Source organism: Haliotis cracherodii, unplaced genomic scaffold, assembly GCF_022045235.1.
Source record: "Haliotis cracherodii isolate W230 unplaced genomic scaffold, xgHalCrac1.p SCAF_14, whole genome shotgun sequence".
Lineage (NCBI taxonomy): Eukaryota > Metazoa > Mollusca > Gastropoda > Lepetellida > Haliotidae > Haliotis > Haliotis cracherodii.
In genome coordinates this window covers 38,016,123-38,041,055 of record NW_027266269.1, presented here as the reverse complement: position 1 = coordinate 38,041,055, position 24,933 = coordinate 38,016,123, and the positions used below count along the sequence as shown (strand labels likewise).

The following is a 24,933-nucleotide window of genomic DNA, read 5'->3' as shown; positions in this document are numbered from 1 at the left end:
TCATGTCAAGTTCTAATGGATTTAAATGAAAACGTTTACGTTTTTTAATATGGTCTAGATACTAGGTTGGTTGGTTTGTTGTTTTACGCCGCACTCAGCAATATTACAGCTATATGACGGCGTTGACCTACGTCAACCAAGTCAGCGAGCCTGGCCACCCGATCCCGTTAGTCGCCTTTTACGACAAGCATAGTCGACTTTTATGGCAAGCATGGGTTGCTGAAGATCTATTCTACCCCGGATCTTCATGGGTCTGGATACTAGGTATTATTTCAGTGACCTATTCATGTAAGTTGCGTAAAGATTTATCTTTTCTTCCCTATGGATCTGTTTTGGCATTAATGCGAGACTGATAAGTATCATGTACTAGCGTTTTGAGGCTGACCAACACATATCAGTGAATAACGATTCTATTTTCCCCTGTAAGAGATGTTCGTGCAGGTATGAGATAATACCTAATGCCTCTTTTGTTATCTTGTAGTAATGTTCGCTTTTGTATCACCAGAATGAAGTGGAGATGCGACAACTTCTCCAGTCCATCAATCAAATCAATTTGGCACGTGCTGATAATGACAAGTTCTTTGAGTCACACGTCCTCTTTGACAGTGGAATACAGAAGAAAACCATCTCGGAATTTCCGCTACAACTCCTGACTCTGATCGAGGAAATTTTAGGCACGTATTTACCTGCTGGAGGTTCCCTCTGATGTGAGGGTTGATCCACCTACGATCTGCCTTTCTATGTGGAACAGGAGTGGCAAAGTCGTTTTTGGCGCCGGAATTCGAGATGCTTGCGTTAGGCTTTCCAACAATCCTATAACTGTGGGTTAGAATCCCGGAGCTCTCATTGTATATTTATGTCTGTTCGGGCCTTTGTATCCCAGGAAGCTGACACGCCGTGATAACATTGAAAGTTTGTTTGTTTGTTGTTTAACGCTGCACTCAGCAATATTCCAGGTGTATGACGGCGCATCCGAACCAGACAATCCAGTGATTGACATCATGAACATCGATCTATGCAACTGGGATACAATTACGTGCATCAACCAAGTTAGCAAGCTTTGACCACCTTATCTCGTTAGTCGCCACTTACGACAATTATAGGTTGCTGACGACCATTTTCAACCCAGAATCTTCACAGAACGATAAGATTGAAAGCTTTTCAGAGGACATGTAACTCGTACAACTGTACTGAACTTGCACTTAGCAATTGTCGAACACATACGAGTACGATTGGGCCCTGGTAGTCGTCTGAGCGCTATTACTATCCCACACGTCGGCGAAGACAAAATCTAAGGCTCCAGGGGCCCTTTCAGCACTGACGTATTGGAGTCCCTTGGTGAGAGAGTGATGTTATACAATTCACAACAAATTAAGGGCGGTCGGGTAGCCTAGTGGTTAAAGCGTTCGCTCGTCACGCCGAAGACCCGGGTTCGATTCCCGACATGGGTACAATGCGTGAAGCCCATTTCTGGTGTCCCCCTCCGTGATATTACTGGAATATTGCTAATAACGGCGTAAAACTATACGCACTCACTCACTCACAACAAATGAATGTCTAACCTCACGCCTCCTCCCCTCCAGGAATCCTGACAGACAACTGCACGAAGGTGGAGACGCCATACGGAATGAAGTTGAGCTGGAACCTGCCGCAGCCTTCATCCAAAGTCAGACCAATGACGTTTAACATACATCTTAAGGATGGACGTAAAGTAAATCAATCACGTTACATCGCATATATATTGCCATTGAATGAAAAAAAGGAGAGTGCATTTATTATGGGTAAACAAACGAAATCACTTAGGACAGGAAACTGTCTTTAGATTTTACAACAATATTATTTTGAAATGTTACGGGTTTTCCCTCCGGAGCAGTTTGTGAAGCAGGTTTCTACAAATACACGTGCACGAGTGATGGGAACAGTTCCTGTTGTTTATTAATTCCATTTAACCGTGTGATTTGTCAACTTTTATCCTCGGGATGATCAAAGATAATAACATGAAGATAACTCCAGTGAAAAGGATGGTATTAATCATTGAGCAGTTTTGTGGTAAAAATATGTAAAGTGTTATTGCTTGTCCAATCATATTTTCGACATGTTTACGCAACATAACTTTTTTAAAGTTCAATTAGAATTCTTTATACTCAAAGGGAGATACATCGCTGTCGTTTTCTTCTCTTTGATGAAATTTTTATTTTGATGATTGACTTACGATTTTGTTTATATATATGAAGAGACTTGCAAATATCAAATGTGTGCGTCAACCTGTATGGTGTTGTTGATATCTTTTGTCAAATCAAATATCTCAGATCCACATATTGTGAATATGTCCTACGGTGTGGTTGCAGGTTCGAAATAAGAAACGATGGAGCCAGATCATGTACATGTCCTACGTTGTTGACTTCCTGATGACGTGTAAGTAGCTATCACTATGTGGGATTAGTTCACTGTTTAGGGACCGACCACTGGATATTCTTGGGGGATGAGATTTTGTATCGAGACTGGAGATTTATTCGGCTGCAGCCAGATAAATATTTTTAAAAACATACTACGCGTTCGGTTCCATATTCAATTTTGCGCGGTTAAATCTGTAGGTGACCTAGCTCTACATTGAAAACACAGTAGGTTTATCTCCTTAGTGTGCCACTTAGGTCTGATGGTGATATATCATGTTCTGTCAGACGGTCTGCCTCTTCAGATATTATTGTATGACCTCTGCGGTGTATTGTCCCATAATTTATTATTCATTAGTTTGTTTGTTGTTTAACGCCGCACTCAGCAATATTCAAGCTATATGATGGCGGTCTGTAAATAATCGAGTCTGGACTAGACAATCCGGTGATAGACATCATCAGCTGGATCCCCACAATTGGGATACGATGACATGCATCAACCAAGTCAGTGAGCCTGACAACCCGATCCCGTCGTTCGCCTCTTACGACAAGCATAGTCACCTCTTACGGCAGGCATGGGTTGCTGAAGACCTATTCTATATTATCTACAAGAAATTAACAGTTTATGAATTGATACTCTTTCAAAATATAATCTTAGTTCATGTTCCAAAGAATATAAGTACGCTCTCATCCCCGTTATATCATCAGCGAATGATGAAGACTGCTACATCCTGACCACCGATGCCGACGTCAAATTTACTCCAGACTCGGTTGAAGCTCTCCTTGACCTCATGACACGTGACCGCTCAGTTGGCGCAGTATGCGCACGCACCCACCCTATCGGAAGTGGCCCACTTGTATGGTATCAAGTGTTCGAGTACGCTATAGGACACTGGTTCCAAAAGGTTTGTGTTTTCCAGATCTCATTGCAATACAATCCAACCCGACATTTATCGTATCCGCATGTTTGTTTGTTTGTTGTTTAACGCCGCAATATTCCAGCCAATCCAGTGACTGACATCATGATCACCGATCAACGCAATTGGGATACGATGACATGCATCAATCATGACTTGTGCGTCATCGAATAGTCATGCATGAGTCTTTGTTCGCATATCAGACGCTGACTTGTCTGTTCCAGAGTGGAACATATGCAGATGATGATTGAAAACAAATGTTCATATTCTTTCTGTTTGTGAAAATAATTGCTTTTTCCTACATTTCTGTAAAACACAAATAGCACAGCCGCTATAATTAAGATTGATATCCATGCATAATATATGGCTTATTTGGAAGCAATTCCTTGTGACGAACTGATCCTGTTTTCAACCTGAAGAAGGCCTGTTTAATTTCAGTAAGTTTTGGGTGGCTCATTAATTGTGAAGGTTGGATTGTTGGTATGCGAGTTCGTTTTAACACCGCTATGATGAGTATTTCATTCACACCAGGGCGTGTTTGCTTGATGCGGGGTGAATTCCCGAAAACTATGCAGACCTTTAACTTTTTCTTGGTGCTGACAAACCCTAAACCTGAATCAGAAAGCAGATCATACAGATCTAGCGTCTTAGACTACTGGATCACCAGTGCCCCTAGTTCATTTTTTATGTTATTTTATCTAGCCTGTCATCACAAAAAAACGTTTCTCTGAAACTGTTTTGGTGATGAGAATTTGGATTTTTTAGGCTTGCTCAAACTAATGATAACATTATTGAAGTGGATTCATTTAAGTTTAGTTCATATGTATTGTGAATTGAAAAGTATCGAAATTCAATATTAGCACGGTGAATTATTATTTATAAAAATACTTTCTTTGAAAGTGAGGCAAAATATTTTTGATCCTGCCCAAAAAATAATATTTTATTAAAATTTGTGTTGGTAATAGTTGAAGAATTTATGTATTTTCCAGCATTTTCAAGAACAGATAATTTTCATTTCAAGAATCTCATCAATGAATTGTTATTGTTATACAGTAGACGGGAGGACAACCCATAAACTGCATTCATTGATCTCCGTGTATTTCCAGGCAGCAGAACATGTTCTGGGGTCGGTGCTCTGTGCTCCAGGGTGTTTCAGTGTGTACCGCTGTGTCGCCCTCAAGGAGATCCTCACAGTATACTCCACCAATGTGGAACATGCGTTTGACTTTCTGACAAAGGACATGGGAGAGGACCGCTGGCTGTGTACACTCATGGTGAGCAGTGCGTTGTGTTGAATGTAGGACAAGTGCATGACATGGGAGAGGACCGCTGGCTGTGTACACTCATGGTGAGCAGTGCGTTGTGTTGAATGTAGGACAAGTGCATGACATGGGAGAGGATCGCTGGCTGTGTACACTCATGGTGAGCAGTGCGTTGTGTTGAATGTAGGACCAAGTGCATGACATGGGAGAGGATCGCTGGCTGTGTACACTCATGGTGAGCTGTGCGTTGTGTTGAATGTAGGACAAGTGCAGGACATGGGAGAGGACCGCTGGCTGTGTACACTCATGGTGAGCAGTGCGTTGTGTTGAATGTAGGACAAGTGCAGGACATGGGAGAGGATCGCTGGCTGTGTACACTCATGGTGAGCAGTGCGTTGTGTTGAATGTAGGACAAGTGCAGGACATGGGAGAGGACCGCTGGCTGTGTACACTCATGGTGAGCAGTGCGTTGTGTTGAATGTAGGACAAGTGCAGGACATGGGAGAGGATCGCTGGCTGTGTACACTCATGGTGAGCAGTGCGTTGTGTTGAATGTAGGACAAGTGCAGGACATGGGAGAGGACCGCTGGCTGTGTACACTCATGGTGAGCAGTGCGTTGTGTTGAATGTAGGACAAGTGCAGGACATGGGAGAGGACCGCTGGCTGTGTACACTCATGGTGAGCAGTGCGTTGTGTTGAATGTAGGACAAGTGCATGACATGGGAGAGGATCGCTGGCTGTGTACACTTATGGTGAGCAGTGCGTTGTGTTGAATGTAGGACCAAGTGCATGACATGGGAGAGGATCGCTGGCTGTGTACACTCATGGTGAGCTGTGCGTTGTGTTGAATGTAGGACAAGTGCATGACATGGGAGAGGATCGCTGGCTGTGTACACTCATGGTGAGCAGTGTGTTGTGTTGAATGTAGGACAAGTGCATGACATGGGAGAGGATCGCTGGCTGTGTACACTCATGGTGAGCAGTGTGTTGTGTTGAATGTAGGACAAGTGCATGACATGGGAGAGGACCGCTGGCTGTGTACACTCATGGTGAGCAGTGCGTTGTGTTGAATGTAGGACAAGTGCAGGACATGGGAGAGGATCGCTGGCTGTGTACACTCATGGTGAGCAGTGCGTTGTGTTGAATGTAGGACAAGTGCATGACATGGGAGAGGATCGCTGGCTGTGTACACTCATGGTGAGCAGTGCGTTGTGTTGAATGTAGGACAAGTGCATGACATGGGAGAGGATCGTTGGCTGTGTACACTCATGGTGAGCAGTGCGTTGTGTTGAATGTAGGACAAGTGCAGGATATGGGAGAGGATCGCTGGCTGTGTACACTTATGGTGAGCAGTGCGTTGTGTTGAATGTAGGACAAGTGCATGACATGGGAGAGGATCGCTGGCTGTGTACACTCATGGTGAGCAGTGCGTTGTGTTGAATGTAGGACCAAGTGCATGACATGGGAGAGGATCGTTGGCTGTGTACACTCATGGTGAGCAGTGCGTTGTGTTGAATGTAGGACAAGTGCATGACATGGGAGAGGATCGCTGGCTGTGTACACTCATGGTGAGCAGTGCGTTGTGTTGAATGTAGGACAAGTGCATGACATGGGAGAGGACCGCTGGCTGTGTACACTCATGGTGAGCAGTGCGTTGTGTTGAATGTAGGACAAGTGCATGACATGGGAGAGGATCGTTGGCTGTGTACACTCATGGTGAGCAGTGCGTTGTGTTGAATGTAGGACCAAGTGCAGGACATGGGAGAGGATCGCTGGCTGTGTACACTCATGGTTAGCAGTGCGTTGTGTTGAATGTAGGACAAGTGCATGACATGGGAGAGAATCGCTGGCTGTGTACACTCATGGTGAGCAGTGCGTTGTGTTGAATGTAGGACAAGTGCATGACATGGGAGAGGATCGCTGGCTGTGTACACTCATGGTTAGCAGTGCGTTGTGTTGAATGTAGGACCAAGTGCATGACATGGGAGAGGATCGCTGGCTGTGTACACTCATGGTGAGCAGTGCGTTGTGTTGAATGTAGGACCAAGTGCATGACATGGGAGAGGATCGCTGTCTGTGTACACTCATGGTGAGCAGTGCGTTGTGTTGAATGTAGGACCAAGTGCATGACATGGGAGAGGATCGCTGGTTGTGCACACTTATGGTGAGCAGTGCGTTGTGTTGAATGAAGGACCAAGTGCATGACATGGGAGAGGATCGCTGTCTGTGTACACTCATGGTTAGCAGTGCGTTGTGTTGAATGTAGGACCAAGTGCAGGATATGCAGTAAGGGACGTTTTTTTCTGAATGAAGGAAGCAAAAGATTTTAGGTGCAATCACAATACACTTCTTTGGGGATATCAAGCAAGTCATGGGATATTTCTGTATTTTTGTAAATTCAATGAACATGGGTTTTGTAGAGGCAATTATCAATAACTTCAATTAACATCTGGGTTTCTGAAATCTAAGGGACACAACCCTGTACAGTGATTTGTGTGGTGACCATTGACACATAGGCGTTCACGTGTTTCTATTGGCTACTTTAATATGGAATGATACATGATGTCGTGGCTGTTTCATGGGAGTGTGGGTTGTCGAGGTTGGGAGTGGGGCAATTGACAATAAATGAGAGAATCAATTTTTCAGTGTCATATTTATTTTTGATTTATTTGAAAAGTTGTGTCTTTGGCGCAGAAACGTGAGTCATTCAACACCCTGGCCCACACCCAAAACAACCACTGGAACCTCCACAGATTTATTTACTTCATGTAAAAGTTATCTAATTGTGCATATTCCCAAACATAATCTTTCAGGTTCAGAGCGGATGGAGAATTGAGTACTGCGCAGCCGCTGAGAACTCCACACACTGCCCCAGTGAGTTTGAGGAGTTCTACAAACAGAGGCGACGTTGGATCGCCTCAACTATTGGCAACCTCATGCTGCTGATCAAACAGTGTCGGATCATCCGACTGTTTAACTACCGAGTGTCACTGCTGTACATTGCCTACCAGATTGTGCTGCTCTTCTCCACTCTGATTGGTCCCAGCACGGTCATCTTGATTGTTTCAGGTAACACATGTTTATCAATGCCTCCTTTCTGAGGCATTCATACACGTGTGTGCACATGGTGCAGACTGGAACACATAATAATTTATGGAATTAGACCTTTATCTTTCTCTCCGATTCACATAAATATGAAATTATTGTCACAATAATGTGGTTTTAATGACAAGACTGTTTAACGTGAATTGCAGGTGAGAAGTATATTAGAAATAATCCTTAAAGTTAGAGAGATTTAAACAGATTTTTACCACAAAAAACTATTGCTAATTTCACTTGCGTTTGGGTTTAAATACACAGTATACATATTGCAAAAAAAACCAAATCACTCAAAAGGAAACATCCCGTGTTCTTTTATAGGTAATTACCTGTTTTGTTATAGAGATGATTATCGTGTTTTATTCTAAAGATGATTGTTCTGCTTTATTATGACGTAGATTGTCTTGTTCACTTGTGGTGATTAAACTTTTTTTATTTTAAAGGTTATTATCATGTTTTATTATAAAGGCGATAATCGTGTTTGATTATAAGGTAGTTATCTTGTTTTTATTACAAGGTGTGTATCTTGTTGTATTATTGACGTGACTATCTTGTTTACAAAGGTGGTGATCTTGTTTTATTATAAATGTGATTTTCCTGTTGAGTTATAAAGATAATTATCCTGTTTTATTATAAATATGGTTATCTGGTTTTATTATAAAGGTGATTATCGTGTTCTATTTTAAAGGTGATTATCTTGTTTCATTATAAAGGTGATTATCGTGTTCTATTTTAAAGGTGATTATCTTGTTTCATTAAAAAGGTGATTATCGTGTTCTATTTTAAAGATGATTATCTTATTTTATTATAAAGGTGGTTTGTGGTTCGCCTGGGGCGTTGGCACTTGGGTGTCGGGGTTCCTGCAGCTCAGTCTCTGTGCCAGCTTCATCTTCATCTGTCTTTACACATCAGACAAGACGCAGATTCTGGTACCTAGTCATAATTTCCACATTCTCATGAGCAAATGCGTCATAGGGAAATAACAGCCTATCTCACGTCAGCCCATTGTTTATTGACTAACCAATCACTACACTGTGTCGGCATGTACAAGTCACGGGTGTGACTGTACATTAATGAGGTGAGGTCGAATGGGATATGATTTAACTTTGTCAAGACTTAATAATGGAGTCTGGACCAGACAATCCAGTGATTTACATGAGCATGAGCATGACCACGGAGGTCGTCGGTACATTAATGATAACTAGAACACTAATAGCGTAATGTCATAGACACGATACGTCAAAGGGAAGATAAAGAAAACAACATTGGGCGATACAATTCCCAAAATGTGTCGACTGCCTCTGTAGTCTAGTGGTAGAGCTTCTACCTGGAGAGCGAAATGTCCGGAGTTCGATCCCCGGCCGCGTTATGCCAAAAGACGTTAAAAGATGGTACTTGTTGTTAACCTGCCATTGAGCTCGGCATTAAGGGGGTAAAACAAGGACTGGTCGGCTCGGAGTCAGTATACTTTGTCTGAGTGGAGTATTCATGTTAAACTTCGGCATCATATCTCAGTTGGCTAGCACTATAAATCGGCATCAGTCCGGACTAGTACAAGCAGCCACACACACACACACACGCATGTACGTCGCTATATAATTGCAATAATCTTGGACGCGACGTTAAACCCCATTTCACCTCATCTCACCTCACCTCACCTCAACTCACCTCACCTCATCTCACCGAAATGTGTTATTGTTGTTTTGCAGACTGCGAAGCTGCTGACAGTCATGTATGCCATGGTGATGACGGCACTTGTCGTGGGCGCGACCATTCAGATAGCGGACAACTTTAACCAACTAAAGTTGGGTAGGTTTCCTAGTTTCACTAAGGGGATTTCGGGCTGGTGAAAGTTTTAGCGTTTAGTCACTCGTCACAGTAGAATGTATCAGAATTAAGAAATCATTTGTAGAACTTGTGTGAATCATTCAACTGAATAATGGTTATTCAGAGATTCAAATTTTAAGATGCCAGAATGTGTTGTAAGGATATTATATTCCTGCAATTCCTCTTTACTGCCACTCTTAGAGAATCACAGTCGTGCTCACGGTTGCATATCATCATCTTCAGTTCACGTGAAGATCCGGGGAAGAGTAGGTCTTCAGCAACCTTTGTTTGCCCTAAAAAGCGACTATGCTTCTCGTAAGAGGCGACTACGTCCTTGGTTAATTAGTCATAACTACTTCTTAAATTACTCACAGACAATATCATCAGAATAGTTTGGTTGGCAGATGGTCGTTGGATATGTACCTCTATAAACTAGCACACCATCTTCATAGGGCACCAACCATTTAATATCCTGGAGGTTGGAATATATGTTTGTTTTCTAGCGTCAGTGCTTCAAGAGGTGGCGTTTAACGTCGCGTCCAAGATTATTGCACTTATATATAGCGACGTGCATGTGTGTGTGGCTGATTGTACATGTCCGGACTGATGCCGATTTATAGTGCTAGCACACTGTTTAACATGAATACCCCACTCAGCCACAGTATACTGACTCCGAGCCGATCAGTCCTTGTTTTAGCCCCTTAATGCCGAGCGCCAGACAGTGTAACAACAAGTACCATCTTTTAACGTATTTTGGTTTGACGCGGCCGGGGATCGAACCCCAGGCCTTCCGCTCTCCGGGCGGACGCTCTACCACTTGATCACGGAGGCGGTCCTGTTTTGTTTGTAAAATCTGGCGATACATTACTAAATTACTCTAAAAAAAATATAAAAGAAAATGTATACACATTATGACCAACATTATTAATCCACAGCTCCGCTGGCGATACTGTCAAGTATTGTAAACTTTATTCTTCAGATGATGGAACTGGATTTCAAGTATCAACGGAGAACCTTTTTGCTTCGGATAATGGATCGGGTATCCCACATTCAGTGAAATCCTTTCTTGGAAGCAGTCCGTCCGTGTCACCAACGACAATCTACCTGTCGTCAATCGCGTCTGTGTTCATCATCGCTGCTCTGCTTCACCCGAGGGAGTTTTTATGTCTCTTATACGGCATATGCTATCTTCTGTGTCTTCCCTCCAGCTACCTGTTACTGATGATCTACAGCATGTGCAACATCACAGACAGAAGCTGGGGTATACATTGTACATGTTAGCAGTGAGTGAGGTCGATTTTACGCCGCTTTGAGCGTTAATTGGGTTACATCACGGCGTGTAAGCTTGGTGTTAGGGTGAGTAAATGAGTTTGATTTTACGCCGCTTTTAACAATATTCCAGCAATATCACGGCGGGGGACACCACAAATGGGCTTCACACATTGTACGCATGTCGGAAATCGAACCCGGGTCTTCGGCGTAGCTAGCGAACGCGTTAACCACTAGGCTACCCGACCATCCCCTGGGTGTTAGAGAACATATTAACCACGTTGGTGAAATGAACCAGAACAAGGATCTAAACATAGAAACACGAACATATGATGCCGACCAACGATTCTCTCACACTTAAGGTACGCGGCGCCTTATAGCCTTATAGCCCCTGACCCAAATGTTGATATGAGTAGAGTAGAGTCACATGATTCTTTGTGTGTCAGCGTCGAGGGGAGATTGCCTTAAGAATGGACTACCATGGGGACCGGGAGGTTATACTCGGCGACCTCACTGAATGTGTATCATATCGCTCGATGACGTGTAATATAGCAAGAATGTTGAGCTAAACAACAGTTATACCTTAAATTCAGAAAATGATTTCGTTTGGTCAATCAAATCACGACTTAAACAGCAGAATTGGCAGCCGCGTTACCGCAAACAATACGTCTTATCAATGACTGTCGGTATACTTTCAAACCATGTACATGTACAGGGTTACTACACTTGTCAAAGAATGGGTGACAACATATATAAGGCGGACTATGTATTCCAAGCCCTGAGGACAACAGAGAGGTTAAATTCGGGGCGTCCACTTCGGGGCGCACACTTTCGATGCCTTAAATATAGTGAGTTAAGTATATTCGTGGGAAAAAATATCTGTGAGAATATATAGCGCTACACATTGTTTGTAGGCTCCTTTCGTGATGTCCTTAGTTTCGATCTACAATTCAAAGTATACATTAAAAACACAAGCAGCCCTGCTTATTATTCTCGCTAACACCAGAAAGTCTACGTTGAAGATGGTCAAGGCTGCGCGTTCGTTTGCACATTCAATCAAGCACATAAACATTAACAGACAACCAAGTGGTATCCGTGAAGGTCCGGGGTAGAATAGGTCTTTAGAGACCAACGGAAACAGAAACATGATTAACTTGTAAATGTGAAAATACGCCCCTCCCTCGCTTTTTGTTTACTTTGAGAATGTCTACATATTCAGATGACGTAGACTTGAAAGACATACTTCACCAATTCCATACTATTTAACCATGTAGTTTACCCGTGAAGATCCGGGGTAAAATAGGTCTTCAGCAACCCATCCTTGCCGTAAAAGGCGACTATGCTTGTCGTAAGAGGCGACTGACGAGTTCGGGTGGTCAGGCTCGCTGACTTGGTTGATGCATGTCATCGATCCGAATTGCTCATAATGTCAATCACTGGATTGTCTTGTCCAGACTCGATTATTTACTGACCACCGTATAGCTGGAATATTACTGAGTGCGGCGTTAAACAAACAACAAACAAACAAACAAAACATTGCAGACACAGAATGCTGATGTCCTATACAAACACAACAACAGGTAGACGAGGCTGTTCACTGACACTTGGTGTTTCCAGGTACTCGAGAGAAGAAAACGTATGGAGAAGACCAGGGGAAACCAGGATACAAACGACTACAGAAGATAATGGAGATCATATGTTTGTGAGACATTTAATTTGTACCATTTATATTTCTCCTAGAATGGCTTTGACTATCATATTGTGTTTTCGGAAATATCTTTTCAATATCCTTCATACAAATCTAGAAATTCATACTTCATGTTAATTTATTGAAATGTGAAACCTAATGACTGAACCGCAATGCATGATGTCTTGCACGACAGTCAGCAAGAGTCAAACTGTTTCACGGCGTCCTGCAAATACCCGAGTCGGGATTAAACAAACAAGACTAATCAGTCACGCCAAAGATCCATTCCACGGAACCTTCATACAGCCTGCATTGAAATTTGGGGTCTTATTCGTACAAATGCCACGATCGGTTGATTTCTGTTACGCCGGGTGAGTGACTGAGTATGGTTTTACGCCGCTTTTAGTTATATTCCAGCAATATCACGGCGGGGGCAACAGAAATGGGTAGGTCGGGATTCGAACCCGGGTCTTCGGCGTGACGAGCGAACGCTTGAACCACTAGGCTACCCGACCGCCCCCTGGCACCCCGAAGTGCATCAACTCAAATAAGTATTCATACCAATTCAATCATCTGTTTCTTTACTGCAGTTGCTGTGTGAAACGGCCAACTCCCGCTGACAAGTCCCTCGTAATTGAAGTGCCCCCTTTTGATAAATGGGCGTCAAGCGAGGATCTAAGTAAGTCACCTAGCAACGTACTTCAACTTCTAACTTTACCACGTATTTCAGCATGTGCAATATGCAGCCTCAAAACAATGTATTTTAGCCCACCTCACTGACCGTGTTATTCCGTGATCCATGGGGTATTTATCGCAGATGTCTATTTTTATCTCCATCTGTAACGTTTCAGGACAATTTGTCAAAAATGATAATATAGCATCAGAAGTTTCCCCAGAAAACAATATGTGGAATGCTGGACTTCCTCATAGATCATATCAATATGAAATGTTTGGATATATCCTCTGCTTCCTGCTGATGTGTTTCCTTTTATATAAAACAGTTTATATGTTCAGATTGACAAAATCAAAACAACGGAATTTGTCCAAGAAGTTAAACTTTAGTTTCAGGTAAATCGTAGAAAATTTTTCAAGAATTGTCAAGTAGACAATAACCTTCCACTGATCGGCACACCTCAACTATAACAACCAGAGCCCAGTGAAACAGCACCTTTGTTTCAAATAACGATGCATGCAATAAAGCTTTAGAGTGACACACACTGTATGACAAAAGGGGGGACTTTCAAATAGCAGACTTCCTCTTTATATCGAGCAATACTGCAGCATTTCACTTCTGAGGTGCAAGCGATCTTGCTCTTTCAGATTTCAAACAGCGTCATTCAACTCTTGCTCAGAGGTTGTTTGATTGGGTTACGCCATCCAGTGCCTTAAATCACTGAAGATTTTACGACCTGTTACCTTGGACACGTGGTGAACATTTCCAACTTTGACGCATCGGTGACAACAAGTGTGCAATATGCCTACATTGACTTGTATCATATTTCCCGGTGTCATTTTCAGTTGAACGATTTAGTAATTTGCTGGGGCAGGCATATTTTGGTTGTTGGGGAGTTATCCCTGACAGTTTTTGCTCCCAGTTTTAACAAACATTGAAGGTAAGCCCGTGAAGATCCGGGGTAGAATAGGTCTTCAGCAACCTATGCTTGCCGTCAAAGGCGACTATGCTTGTCGTAAAAGGCGACTAACGGGATCAAGTGGTCAGGCTCGCTAACTTGTTTGATGTATCCCAATGGCGCGGATCGATGCTCATGACATCAATCACTGTATTGTCTGGTCCAGAACAAATCACTTACAGACCGCCGTCATCTAGCTGGAATAATGTTGAGTGCAGCGTTAAAGAACAAACAAACAAATTTTTCAACCTCAGAATGTCAAACATTGTTCGTTCATCATCTTTCAACTTCAACCTGATATTTCATTTAGAGCCTGGCTCTAGCAGTGAACGGCGTTCGGTGGATGATGATGATGATGATGACGATGGTGATGTGTACATACCTATCCCCGTGGAGGAGTGGCTTCCCCCGGAACTCAGAGTAAGAACAAACACACACAAGTGTCTCTCCACAGATACACACGTATCTTCATAGGAGGCGAACAGAAACAGATCAGATACTTAAACATGTGTCTCCATAGAGTGTGGACAGGGTAAGGACGGAGACTATAACATGTCTGTCTCATTCATCGACTGTGGACATGAAAAGATCAGTTTCTATAACATGTATCTCTATTGGGTGTTGACGGGGTAAGAGGAGAATCTTTAACATGTATCTCTATTGGGTGTTGACGGGGTAAGAGGAGAATCTTTAACATGTATCTCTATTGGGTGTTGACGGGGTAAGAGGAGAATCTTTAACATGTATCTCTATTGAGTGTTGACAGGATAAAAGAGAAACTTTAACATGTATCTCCATTGGGTGTTGACGGGGTAAGAGGAGAATCTTTAACATGTATCTCTATTGGGTGTTGACGGGGTAAGAGGAGAATCTTTAACATGTATCTCTATTGGGTGTTGACGGGGTAAAAGAGAAACTTTAACATGTATCTCTTTTGGGTGTTGACGGGGTAAACAGAGAAACTTTAACATGTATCTCTATTGGGTGTTGACGGGGTAAAAAGAGAAACTTTAACATGTATCTCTATTGGGTGTTGACGGGGTAAGAGGAGAATCTTTAACATGTATCTCTATTGGGTGTTGACGGGGTAAGAGGAGAATCTTTAACATGTATCTCTATTGGGTGTTGACGGGGTAAGAGGAGAATCTTTAACATGTATCTCTATTGAGTGTTGACAGGATAAAAGAAAAACTTTAACATGTATCTCTATTGGGTGTTGACGGGGTAAGAGGAGAATCTTTAACATGTATCTCCATTGGGTGTTGACGGGGTAAAAGAGAAACTTTAACATGTATCTCTTTTGGGTGTTGACGGGGTAAACAGAGAAACTTTAACATGTATCTCTATTGGGTGTTGACGGGGTAAAAAGAGAAACTTTAACATGTATCTCTTTTGGGTGTTGACGGGGTATAAGAGAAACTTTAACATGTATCTCTATTGAGTGTTGACGGGGTAAAAAGAGAAACTTTAACATATATCTCTATTGGGTGTTGACGGGGTAAAAGAGAAACTTTAACATGTATCTCTATTGGGTGTTGACGGGGTAAACAGAGAAACTTTAACATGTATCTCCATTGGGTGTTGACGGGGTAAACAGAGAAACTTTAACATGTATCTCTATTGGGTGTTGACGGGGTAAAAAGAGAATCTTTAACATGTATCTCCATTGGGTGTTGACGGGGTAAAAAGAGAAACTATAACATATATCTCTATTGGATGTTGACGGGGTAAAAGAGAAACTTTAACATGTATCTCTTTTGGGTGTTGACGGGGTAAACAGAGAAACTTTAACATGTATCTCCATTGGGTGTTGACGGGGTAAACAGAGAAACTTTAACATGTATCTCCATTGGGTGTTGACGGGGTAAAAAGAGAAACTTTAACATGTATCTCTATTGGGTGTTGACGGGGTAAAAAGACAAACTTCAACATGTATCTCTATTGGGTGTTGGCAGGGTAAAAAGACAAACTTTAACATATATCTCTATTGGGTGTTGACGGGGTAAAAGAGAAACTTTAACATGTATCTCTTTTGGGTGTTGACGGGGTAAACAGAGAAACTTTAACATGTATCTCCATTGGGTGTTGACGGGGTAAAAAGAGAAACTTTAACATGTATCTCTATTGGGTGTTGACGGGGTAGAAGAGAAACTTTAACATGTATCTCTATTGGGTGTTGACGGGGTAAAAAGAGAAACTTTAACATGTATCTCTATTAGGAGGCGAACAGAGTCAGATCAGATACTTTAAAATGTGTCTCCACAGATACACACGTATCTTCATAGAAGGCGAACAGAGTCAGATCAGATACTTTAACATGTGTCTCCACAGATACACACGTATCTTCATAGAAGGCGAACAGAGTCAGATCAGATGCTTTAACATGTGTCTCCACAGATAAACACGTATCTTCATAGAAGGCGAACAGAGTCAGATCAGATACTTTAATATGTGTCTCCACAGATACACACGTATCTTCATAGAAGGCGAACAGAATCAGATCAGATACTTTAACATGTATCTCTATTTGGATTTTGATGGGATAAAAAAGAAACTTTAACATATATCTCTATTGGGATTTTGATGGGATAAAAAGAGAAACTTTAACATGTATCTCTATTGGATGTTGACAGGGTAAAAAGACAAACTTTAACATGTATCTCCATTGGGTGTTGACGGGGTAAAAAGACAAACTTCAACATGTATCTCCATTGGGTGTTGGCAGGGTAAAAAGACAAACTTTAACATGTATCTCTATTTGGTGTTGGCAGGGTAAAAAGACAAACTTTAACATGTATCTGTATTGGGTGTTGACAGGGTAAAAAGAGAAACTTTAACATGTATCTCTATTGGGTGTTGACGGGGTAAAAGAGAAACTTTAACATGTATCTCCATTGGGTGTTGACAGGGTAAAAAGAGAAACTTTAACATGTATCTCCATTGGGTGTTGACGGGGTAAGAAGACAAACTTTAACATGTATCTCTATTGAGTGTTGACAGGGTAAAAAGACAAACTTTAACATGTATCTCCATTGGGTGTTGACGGGGTAAGAAGACAAACTTTAACATGTATCTCCATTGGGTGTTGACGGGGTAAAAGAGAGACTTTAACATGTATCTCTATTGGGTGTTGACGGGGTAAAAAGAGAAACTTTAACATATATCTCTATTGGGTGTTGACGGGGTAAAAAGACAAAGTTCAACGTGTATCTCCATTGGGTGTTGGCAGGGTAAAAAGACAAACTTTAACATGTATCTTTATTTGGTGTTGGCAGGGTAAAAAGAGAAATTTTAACATGTATCTCTATTGGGTGTTGACGTGGTAAAAAGAGAAACTTTAACATGTATCTCTATTTGGTGTTGACGGGGTAAAAAGAGAAACTTTAACATGTATCTCCATTGGGTGTTGGCAGGGTAAAAAGAGAAACTTTAATATGTATCTCTATTTGGTGTTGACGGAGTTAGAAGAGAAACTTTAAAATGTATCTCTATTGGGTGTTGACTGGGTAAAAAGAGAAACTTTAACATGTATCTCTATTGGGTGTTGACAGGGTAAAAAGGGAAACTTTAACATGTATCTCCATTGGGTGTTGACGGGGTAAGAAGACAAACTTTAACATGTATCTCTATTGGGTGTTGACAGGGTAAAAAGAGAAACTTTAACATGTATCTCCATTGGGTGTTGGCGGGGTAAAAGAGAAACTTTGACATGTATCTCTATTGGGTGTTGAAAGGGTAAAAAGAGAAACTTTAACATGTATCTCTATTGGGTGTTGACGGGGTAACAAGAGAAACTTTAACATGTATCTCCTTTGGGTGTTGACCGGGTAAAAAGAGAAACTTTAACATGTATCTCTATTGAGTGTTGACGGGGTAAAAAGAGAAAATTTAACATGTATCTCTATTGGGTGTTGACGGGGTAAGAAGACAAACTTTAACATGTATCTCTATTGAGTGTTGACGGGGTAAAAAGACAAACTGTAACATGTATCTCCATTGGGTGTTGACGGGGTAAGAAGACAAACTTTAACATGTATCTCCATTGGGTGTTGGCGGGGTAAAAGAGAAACTGTAACATGTATCTCTATTGGGTGTTGACGGGGTAAGAAGAGAAACTTTAACATGTATCTCTATTGGGTGTTGACCGGGTAAAAAGAGAAACTTTAACATGTATCTCTATTGGGTGTTGACTGGGTAAAAAGAGAAACTTTAACATGTATCTCTATTGAGTGTTGGCAGGGTAAAAAGAGAAAATTTAACATGTATCTCTATTGGGTGTTGACGGGGTAAGAAGACAAACTTTAACATGTATCTCTATTGAGTGTTGACAGGGTAAAAAGACAAACTTTAACATGTATCTCCATTGGGTGTTGACGGGGTAAGAGGAGAATCTTTAACATGTATCTCTATTGGGTGTTGACGGGGTAAAAAGAGAAACTTCAACATGTATCTTTATTGGGTGTTGACGGGGTAAAAAGAGAAACTTCAACATGTATCTCTATTGGGTGTTGACGGGGTAAGAGGAGAATCTTTAACATGTATCTCTATTGGGTGTTGACCGTGTAAGAGGAGAATCTTTAACATGTATCTCTATTGAGTGTTGACCGTGTAAGAGGAGAATCTTTAACATGTATCTCTATTGGGTGTTGACGGGGTAACAAGGGAAACTTTAACATGTATCTCTATTGGGTGTTGACGGGGTAAAAAGAGAAACTTTAACATGTATCTCCATTGGGTGTTGACGGGGTAAAAAGAGAAACTTTAACATGTATCTCCATTGGGTGTTGACGGGGTAAAAAGAGAAACTTCAACATGTATCTTTATTGGGTGTTGACGGGGTAAAAAGAGAAACTTTAACATGTATCTCTATTGAGTGTTGACGTGGTAAGAAGAGAAACTTGAGCACGTATCTCTTTTGGGTGTTGAAGGGAAGAAACGGAGATCTGTATAAATGTGAACAGTGTGACTTAGAGTCATCATTGTAAGATTACGGGTTTCATTTTACCCATCATATCCCGCATCCATGAATGAGGACGCCCGTAATACATCTTTGGTTTGGGTACCTTTTAGGTGGACATAATTTGACCATGACTTTGAAATAGCAGTGTCTTTGTTTTCAAAGTTAATTCTGTCATAATGTCAAGAGAGAGATTCCCGAGGAAGCTTCACAAACAACAAACAATATCTGAGTGTAGTCTCTATGTTCTTCATAAGGAACACGGCTCACTATTCAGACAGCATGGGTTTCACACGACTCTCTTCATATCTGGCATGACCGAGAGTGAGCTGGACGACATCGGCATCAAGGGCAAAGGGCCCCGCCAGAACCTGCTGCAGATGATTGAGTCACTGCCTGCCTTTGAGATAGACTACAAAGTACCGGTAAGATGAGTGAGTGAGTAGGGTTTAACGCTGCTTTGAGCAGTTTTTCAGTTATATCACAGGGTGTAAGCGTGATGTGGGAGGAAAGCCCCACATGAAGACTTAGAAGCTTACCACTTAGGTGAAGCCCACAAACATGAGTATGGTGATTACAACAGTAGAAACATACATGTAACCATGGCGCACCGGGATTCGAATCAACGTTCGAAGGAACGTTTCCTCCGAGAAACCTACAAAGAGGTAATTCGCTGAGTTTGTGAAATATCTTCAGACAAACCAGCGATGGATATAATTGTGAGCAACTATCAAATCAAAACAAGAGAATTTGGTCAAGAAGTGTAACGTTTGCTTCAGGAAGTCGGTGAGCAACGATCAAAGCCGTCCAGAGTGAGTGAGTGAGTTGGGTTTAACGCCGATTTTAACAGTATTCCAGTTATATCGCAGCTTAATGTGGGAGGAAAGCCCGAAGTGATGCAGGTCTCAGACGTTTACCACTTCGGTGAAACCCGCGAGCACGGGTATGGTGCTGACAATCCTAGAAACATAACCGTCCAGATTGAAGACCCGCAATAAGCAAAATCACTAAACTTCTATTACCAAATGATGTAGATTGTTCGAGACCTATTCTAACCCGAACATTGATCATTTGAGAAAATCGACATCTTGGTTTTCCGAGTGACGATGACGACATGTTTCTTTCAGAGCAGTGTTATAGAATGGCTGGAGACTATCGGCCTGTCTGAGTATGAGCAGAACTTCAAGAGGAACAACATCAAGAAGACCAAGGATCTCAGTCTACTGAAGTCATTCAGGAGGAAGGAGATAGAGAAGGAACTCAAGATCACAATGACCGGTGAGGGTCGGACCGCTTTATACTAATTATTGGATGGCAAAACTTTGTGTTCTTTCTACCATCATGTAAAAGATTTATAAATGAAGTCAGTTATGAATGGGTACATACCAAGTGAAGACAAGATTGAAGCTGGTATACAATCAAGGGGAAGCTGATAGACAGAACAGCTGTTATAGAAGGCTGGGTAAAATGTCATGTAATAAACAAGGGATCAAAACTATGCTTTTACAATAGACTAAGAGAGTCGCTAGCTTGATTGTAAAGTGGATGAAAGGATTACATTATATTCCCATGCATTGCGGAGGAAAACACCTTGGTCACGATTGAATGATGGCTTGGCTTTTTTTATGTCATAGGCTCGCACGTGGAGCTTACGCTTTCTCCAGTTACCTTAAATGGCATTTATCAGTTACTGTCCTTACACTGGAAATAATCAGTAAACTCCGAAAGTCCAAACGATTCCTCCTATGCTGTGTGAGTGAGACAGGGACTATGACTGTAGGCACATCTGATACGTTATCCCCCAAGCCACCGAGTCTCAGCAGCCAAGCCACCACTTCTCTTCTCACGACATAGATTACTAGGGACAAAACCTAACCCATATTAGCCACAGGATGCTGCCGATGTTAATAATCCCATGGCAGTATTTTATTGCAGGTCACATCAAACGGCTGATTTACGCTATACAGAAGCTGCGGCAACCAACTAAAGGTAACACATCTTCCTCAGACCCTCCCTACGCTCACTCACTCACTTGCTTGATAAAGATTGGAACTTTTAGAGAGTTCTAGGTTGCGTGAAGAACAACGTTCCTGTGGCTATATTCATGCGGGTTGGTCAGGTAAATGTCGAATAGATGCATCACTTCGGGTTTCCTCCCATATAAAGGGCAGTCGGGTAGCCTAGTGGTTAAAGCGTTCGCTGTGCAGTGGAAGTGTACATAGGTATGTCAGGTGCAGTGACATGTGTTTGTCAGGTATAGGGTATATTCAAAATGTGAATTCCAGAGCATAATCATCCTGGATTATCTGCCCCAAAGGTTGTGACTAAAATTATATCGATAGATCAGTTTAAATCACTGATGACACCAGGTGTTCTCCAAAAGGGTTCGACCCGTGAAGATTCAGGGGTAGAATAGGTCTTTAGTAAGCCATGCTTGCCGTAAAAGGCGACTATGCTTGTCGTAAATGGCGACTAACGGGATCGGGTGGTCAGGCTCGCTGACTTGGTTGATGCATGTCATCGATCCGAATTGCATGGATCGATGCTCATGATATTAATCAGTGGATTGTCTTGTCCAGACTCGATTATTTACAGACCGCCGTCATACAGCTTGAATATTGCTGAGTGCGGCGTAAAACAACTAACCAGTCGATGAAGTATTGATGTACGTCTTCATACTGCCAGCTGAGAAGAAGGCGGCCGAGATGAAAGCTCTCGTGGACAGGTCACCAACATGTCTCCTCAGAAATTCAAACATTGCCGAGTATGATTTCTGGCAACGGCTGATTGACGAGTGCCTGGAACCTGATAGCAAGGCCTTCGGCATTGAGGCAGAGCTGAAAGGTACAGTATTAATACTACACACACTGACACGATGCGTCACTGGTGTGTCTAGACTTTGGCTGGTGTATTGCCGAGTGACATTATCGACAGAAGATCCCCCGATTATAAATCATAGTTTAGCGGAATCCTGGATTTTTTTGCCAAAGTTGTAGACGTGTAGTAATTCTCCATTTAGACTTTCCTCCACAATTAGTCTGGGAACTGGCAACTAATTGAAACAGTCAGGATCAACAGGGATAATTCACCATGTAGTTCACTGTTTAAATAGCTCAAGGGTCCTTTGTCCAAAGTCTGTAATCTAAAAGGTCTAATATTTAAATGATCAATTGTTCAATGACGTAAACATTCCGTCTGCCATGTTCCAGTCCTCCTATCAGGTCAAATATTTTATTTTCATTTATTGCCTTTTGTACTCCCCACAGCTAGACTAGGCGAGCTGAGGAATACGTGGCTCATGATTCTGGTTGTCAGCAACTTACTGTGGCTCATTCTCATCATTACTTTGGCCACTAAACCCCAGCTCACCGTCCTGGGAACAAGCCCATTAGGTGTGTACCCCGTAATGTCTGATGAATGGTCCACTGCAACATATTCAGGTCGTAAGAGAAGATTTGATCGATCCAGTTGTCAGGCTCAGGGACTTGGTACATTGTAGCATGGTACTTTGATGGCGTTAATCGCTGCTCATGCTATCATCCTCTGGTTTTGTATGGTCCAGATTCGAATGCTTAATGGCCACCATGATATGGCTTGAATTGGCGAGTTTGGCTGCAGCTGCTTGTGTCAAACAGCACTCACCTGTTGAATGTTATGTCATGCCTAGATTATGATTTGAATGAGTATTTGTATATTGTTGTCCTCATTTCGAATCCAAGACATTTCTGGAATTTATACAAAAGTCATCATATTGTGCAATTCATCATATTATGTGTTTTTTAAAATTTCAATCCAATGTCATTTATTGTTTCTGTACTTTAAAGTCACATAAACTCCACATGCTCTCTGTTACTCAAATGGGGTTGTTTGTAAACGGGGACGGTGGGGTAGCCTAGTGGTTTAAGCGTTCGCTCGTTACGCCGAAAACCGTTCGATTCCCCACGTGGGTACAATATGTGAAGCCCATTTCAGGCGTCCCCTGCTGTGATATTGCTGGAATATTGCTAAAAGCGGCATAACACCATACTCAATCACTCACTCACTGTTTGTAAACGTGTGTCACCTCTGATGTTGTTTAAGCTGTATATTGATGTGATTTCCAGTTCTGAGTTTGCTGCTTATCTTCGGCACCCTGCTGGGGATCCAGTTCCTGGCGATGCTGGTCCACCGTCTCTCAACCCTCGTCCACTTCATGGCCAGGGCCCCCTTCAAGTGTGGCGCACCGATGAACATCTCCTGGTCCTTCGAGGGCCAGCGATGCTGTCATGATCATGAGACCCAAGATGATGTGGAGGCCATCAGAACAATAAGGAATGATGAGGCAAACATTCACGAGTCACGGAGAAGACAGCTGATCAGAAACAGTTCTTCTTCTGGAAGTATTTCTGAGACAGCTCCCTTGATAAGTCATTCACAAGAGAGGGAGCTCAAAACACCACCATTCTTGTAGCTAAGCTTCGATGATTTACTGCTTTTCTGTCCCCAGTTAATTAGCATATGGCGTGCTGTACTTTGTTTATGTTTACATTTCCGTTACATAGTGTCACAGTAGTTAAACGTCTCTGTGTAGACACATATTGAATATCCATGCATCATTTACCTTATCAAACGTATTACATAAAAGCGTTATTTAGTAAGGACAAAATCATTGAAGCAGGTGGACCAAACTTCGACAAAATATTGTATTTGCATTCCGTACAGATATGACTTTCATTCTGTAAAATTGTTGGGTAAGTACAACTTTCACAACTTCAAAACGTGGAGAAGTGGTTTGCCATACATATGACTTGAAGTCATGTTTAATGCTTTAATCTATTTCGAAAGCTTTGCAAAGAATATATATGACGTTTTTTTAAGCACTTTCAGTGTAACGCTCTCTTTGTTGAAAATACATCCTTGTTCAACTCAGTTATGTAATATTATGATATAATTGCAATCTACAATGGACTTTGTTTTTTAACATTATATTCATGACTTTTGTTGCTTTTATTGTGAAGATGGAAATGGATTTGTGGCTTTTATCAACATAGAGTTTCTAAATATAATATTCATTCATAGAATACAGCTTCTATCGATTAGTTTTAGCAAGGCATATTTTATCTCCAAAAGTGTGTTTGCTTAAAATATTTCCTTCAACACAGTTGAGTTTCTACCAAAAAAATTCATTTACAGAATAAAGCTTGATTATATTTTGATTGCGTTTGTTTTGGGGCACAATTAGCTTTAGCAGGGCACATATTATCTCCAAAAGCTACAATATTTCCTTCAACCCTGTTGGGATTCCGCGTTATAACATTCCTCAAACACATTGTGCTGGTCGTGCGATGTGACTAAATGGACAAATTGAACTGGAGTGTCTGGCCCAGACTCAATTATGAAAAGGTCACCAGGCATTTCGCTGGAATATTGCTGACTGTGGCGTTAAACAACACAACGCACACACAGACACGCACCTATGCACACACACCCTTTAACTCTGCTTGTACCATACTTGTACTTCAGTCACACTTTGTCCCACCCAACTTGGTTATTTGAACATGTAATCTGTCAAGGGGAGATATGACAGAAACTATTACACCACAGCCAAGAGCAGTTAGAACTACAGTAGAACATGGATATAACAAACACGGATAGAGCGAACAAACGGATACAACGAACTGTTACATAATCACCGATGTATCTCCTATATATGACTTCTTGGGTTTTTTGCAAGCCCGAAAATGTCTCCACTCATGTATTTTATCTTCATTGTCAAAAGACGAAAACATTCAGGTACGACGTCGTCTGTTAGCCAAACAGGTTCAGACTGGTTTCAGTGTTGTGTTAACCTATGCTCTCATAGGTTGATATTAGTGGAGGATTGATCGATCTTAATATAAGTTTGGTATGT

At 41.8% G+C, this 24,933-nt stretch overlaps 1 protein-coding gene across 1 annotated transcript in view; it reads left to right on the top strand.

Annotated features, from left to right (window-relative positions):
* Positions 1–24,197, top strand: part of LOC139461229 (chitin synthase chs-2-like) — a 33,691-nt gene extending 9,494 nt beyond the window's left edge. Inside the window, exons 5-22 of the mRNA XM_071242863.1 lie at positions 506–674; positions 1,584–1,711; positions 2,349–2,415; positions 3,102–3,298; positions 4,417–4,584; positions 7,387–7,642; positions 8,486–8,601; positions 9,382–9,481; positions 10,479–10,760; positions 12,386–12,470; positions 13,046–13,134; positions 14,397–14,506; positions 19,301–19,468; positions 20,171–20,321; positions 20,979–21,032; positions 21,729–21,887; positions 22,310–22,435; positions 23,147–24,197. Of these exons, the coding sequence (XP_071098964.1) occupies positions 506–674; positions 1,584–1,711; positions 2,349–2,415; positions 3,102–3,298; positions 4,417–4,584; positions 7,387–7,642; positions 8,486–8,601; positions 9,382–9,481; positions 10,479–10,760; positions 12,386–12,470; positions 13,046–13,134; positions 14,397–14,506; positions 19,301–19,468; positions 20,171–20,321; positions 20,979–21,032; positions 21,729–21,887; positions 22,310–22,435; positions 23,147–23,493 (2,772 nt within the window). The 3' untranslated portion in view covers positions 23,494–24,197. The remainder of the gene's footprint in view (positions 1–505; positions 675–1,583; positions 1,712–2,348; positions 2,416–3,101; positions 3,299–4,416; positions 4,585–7,386; positions 7,643–8,485; positions 8,602–9,381; positions 9,482–10,478; positions 10,761–12,385; positions 12,471–13,045; positions 13,135–14,396; positions 14,507–19,300; positions 19,469–20,170; positions 20,322–20,978; positions 21,033–21,728; positions 21,888–22,309; positions 22,436–23,146) is intronic.
* The last annotated feature ends 736 nt before the right edge of the window (positions 24,198–24,933 follow it).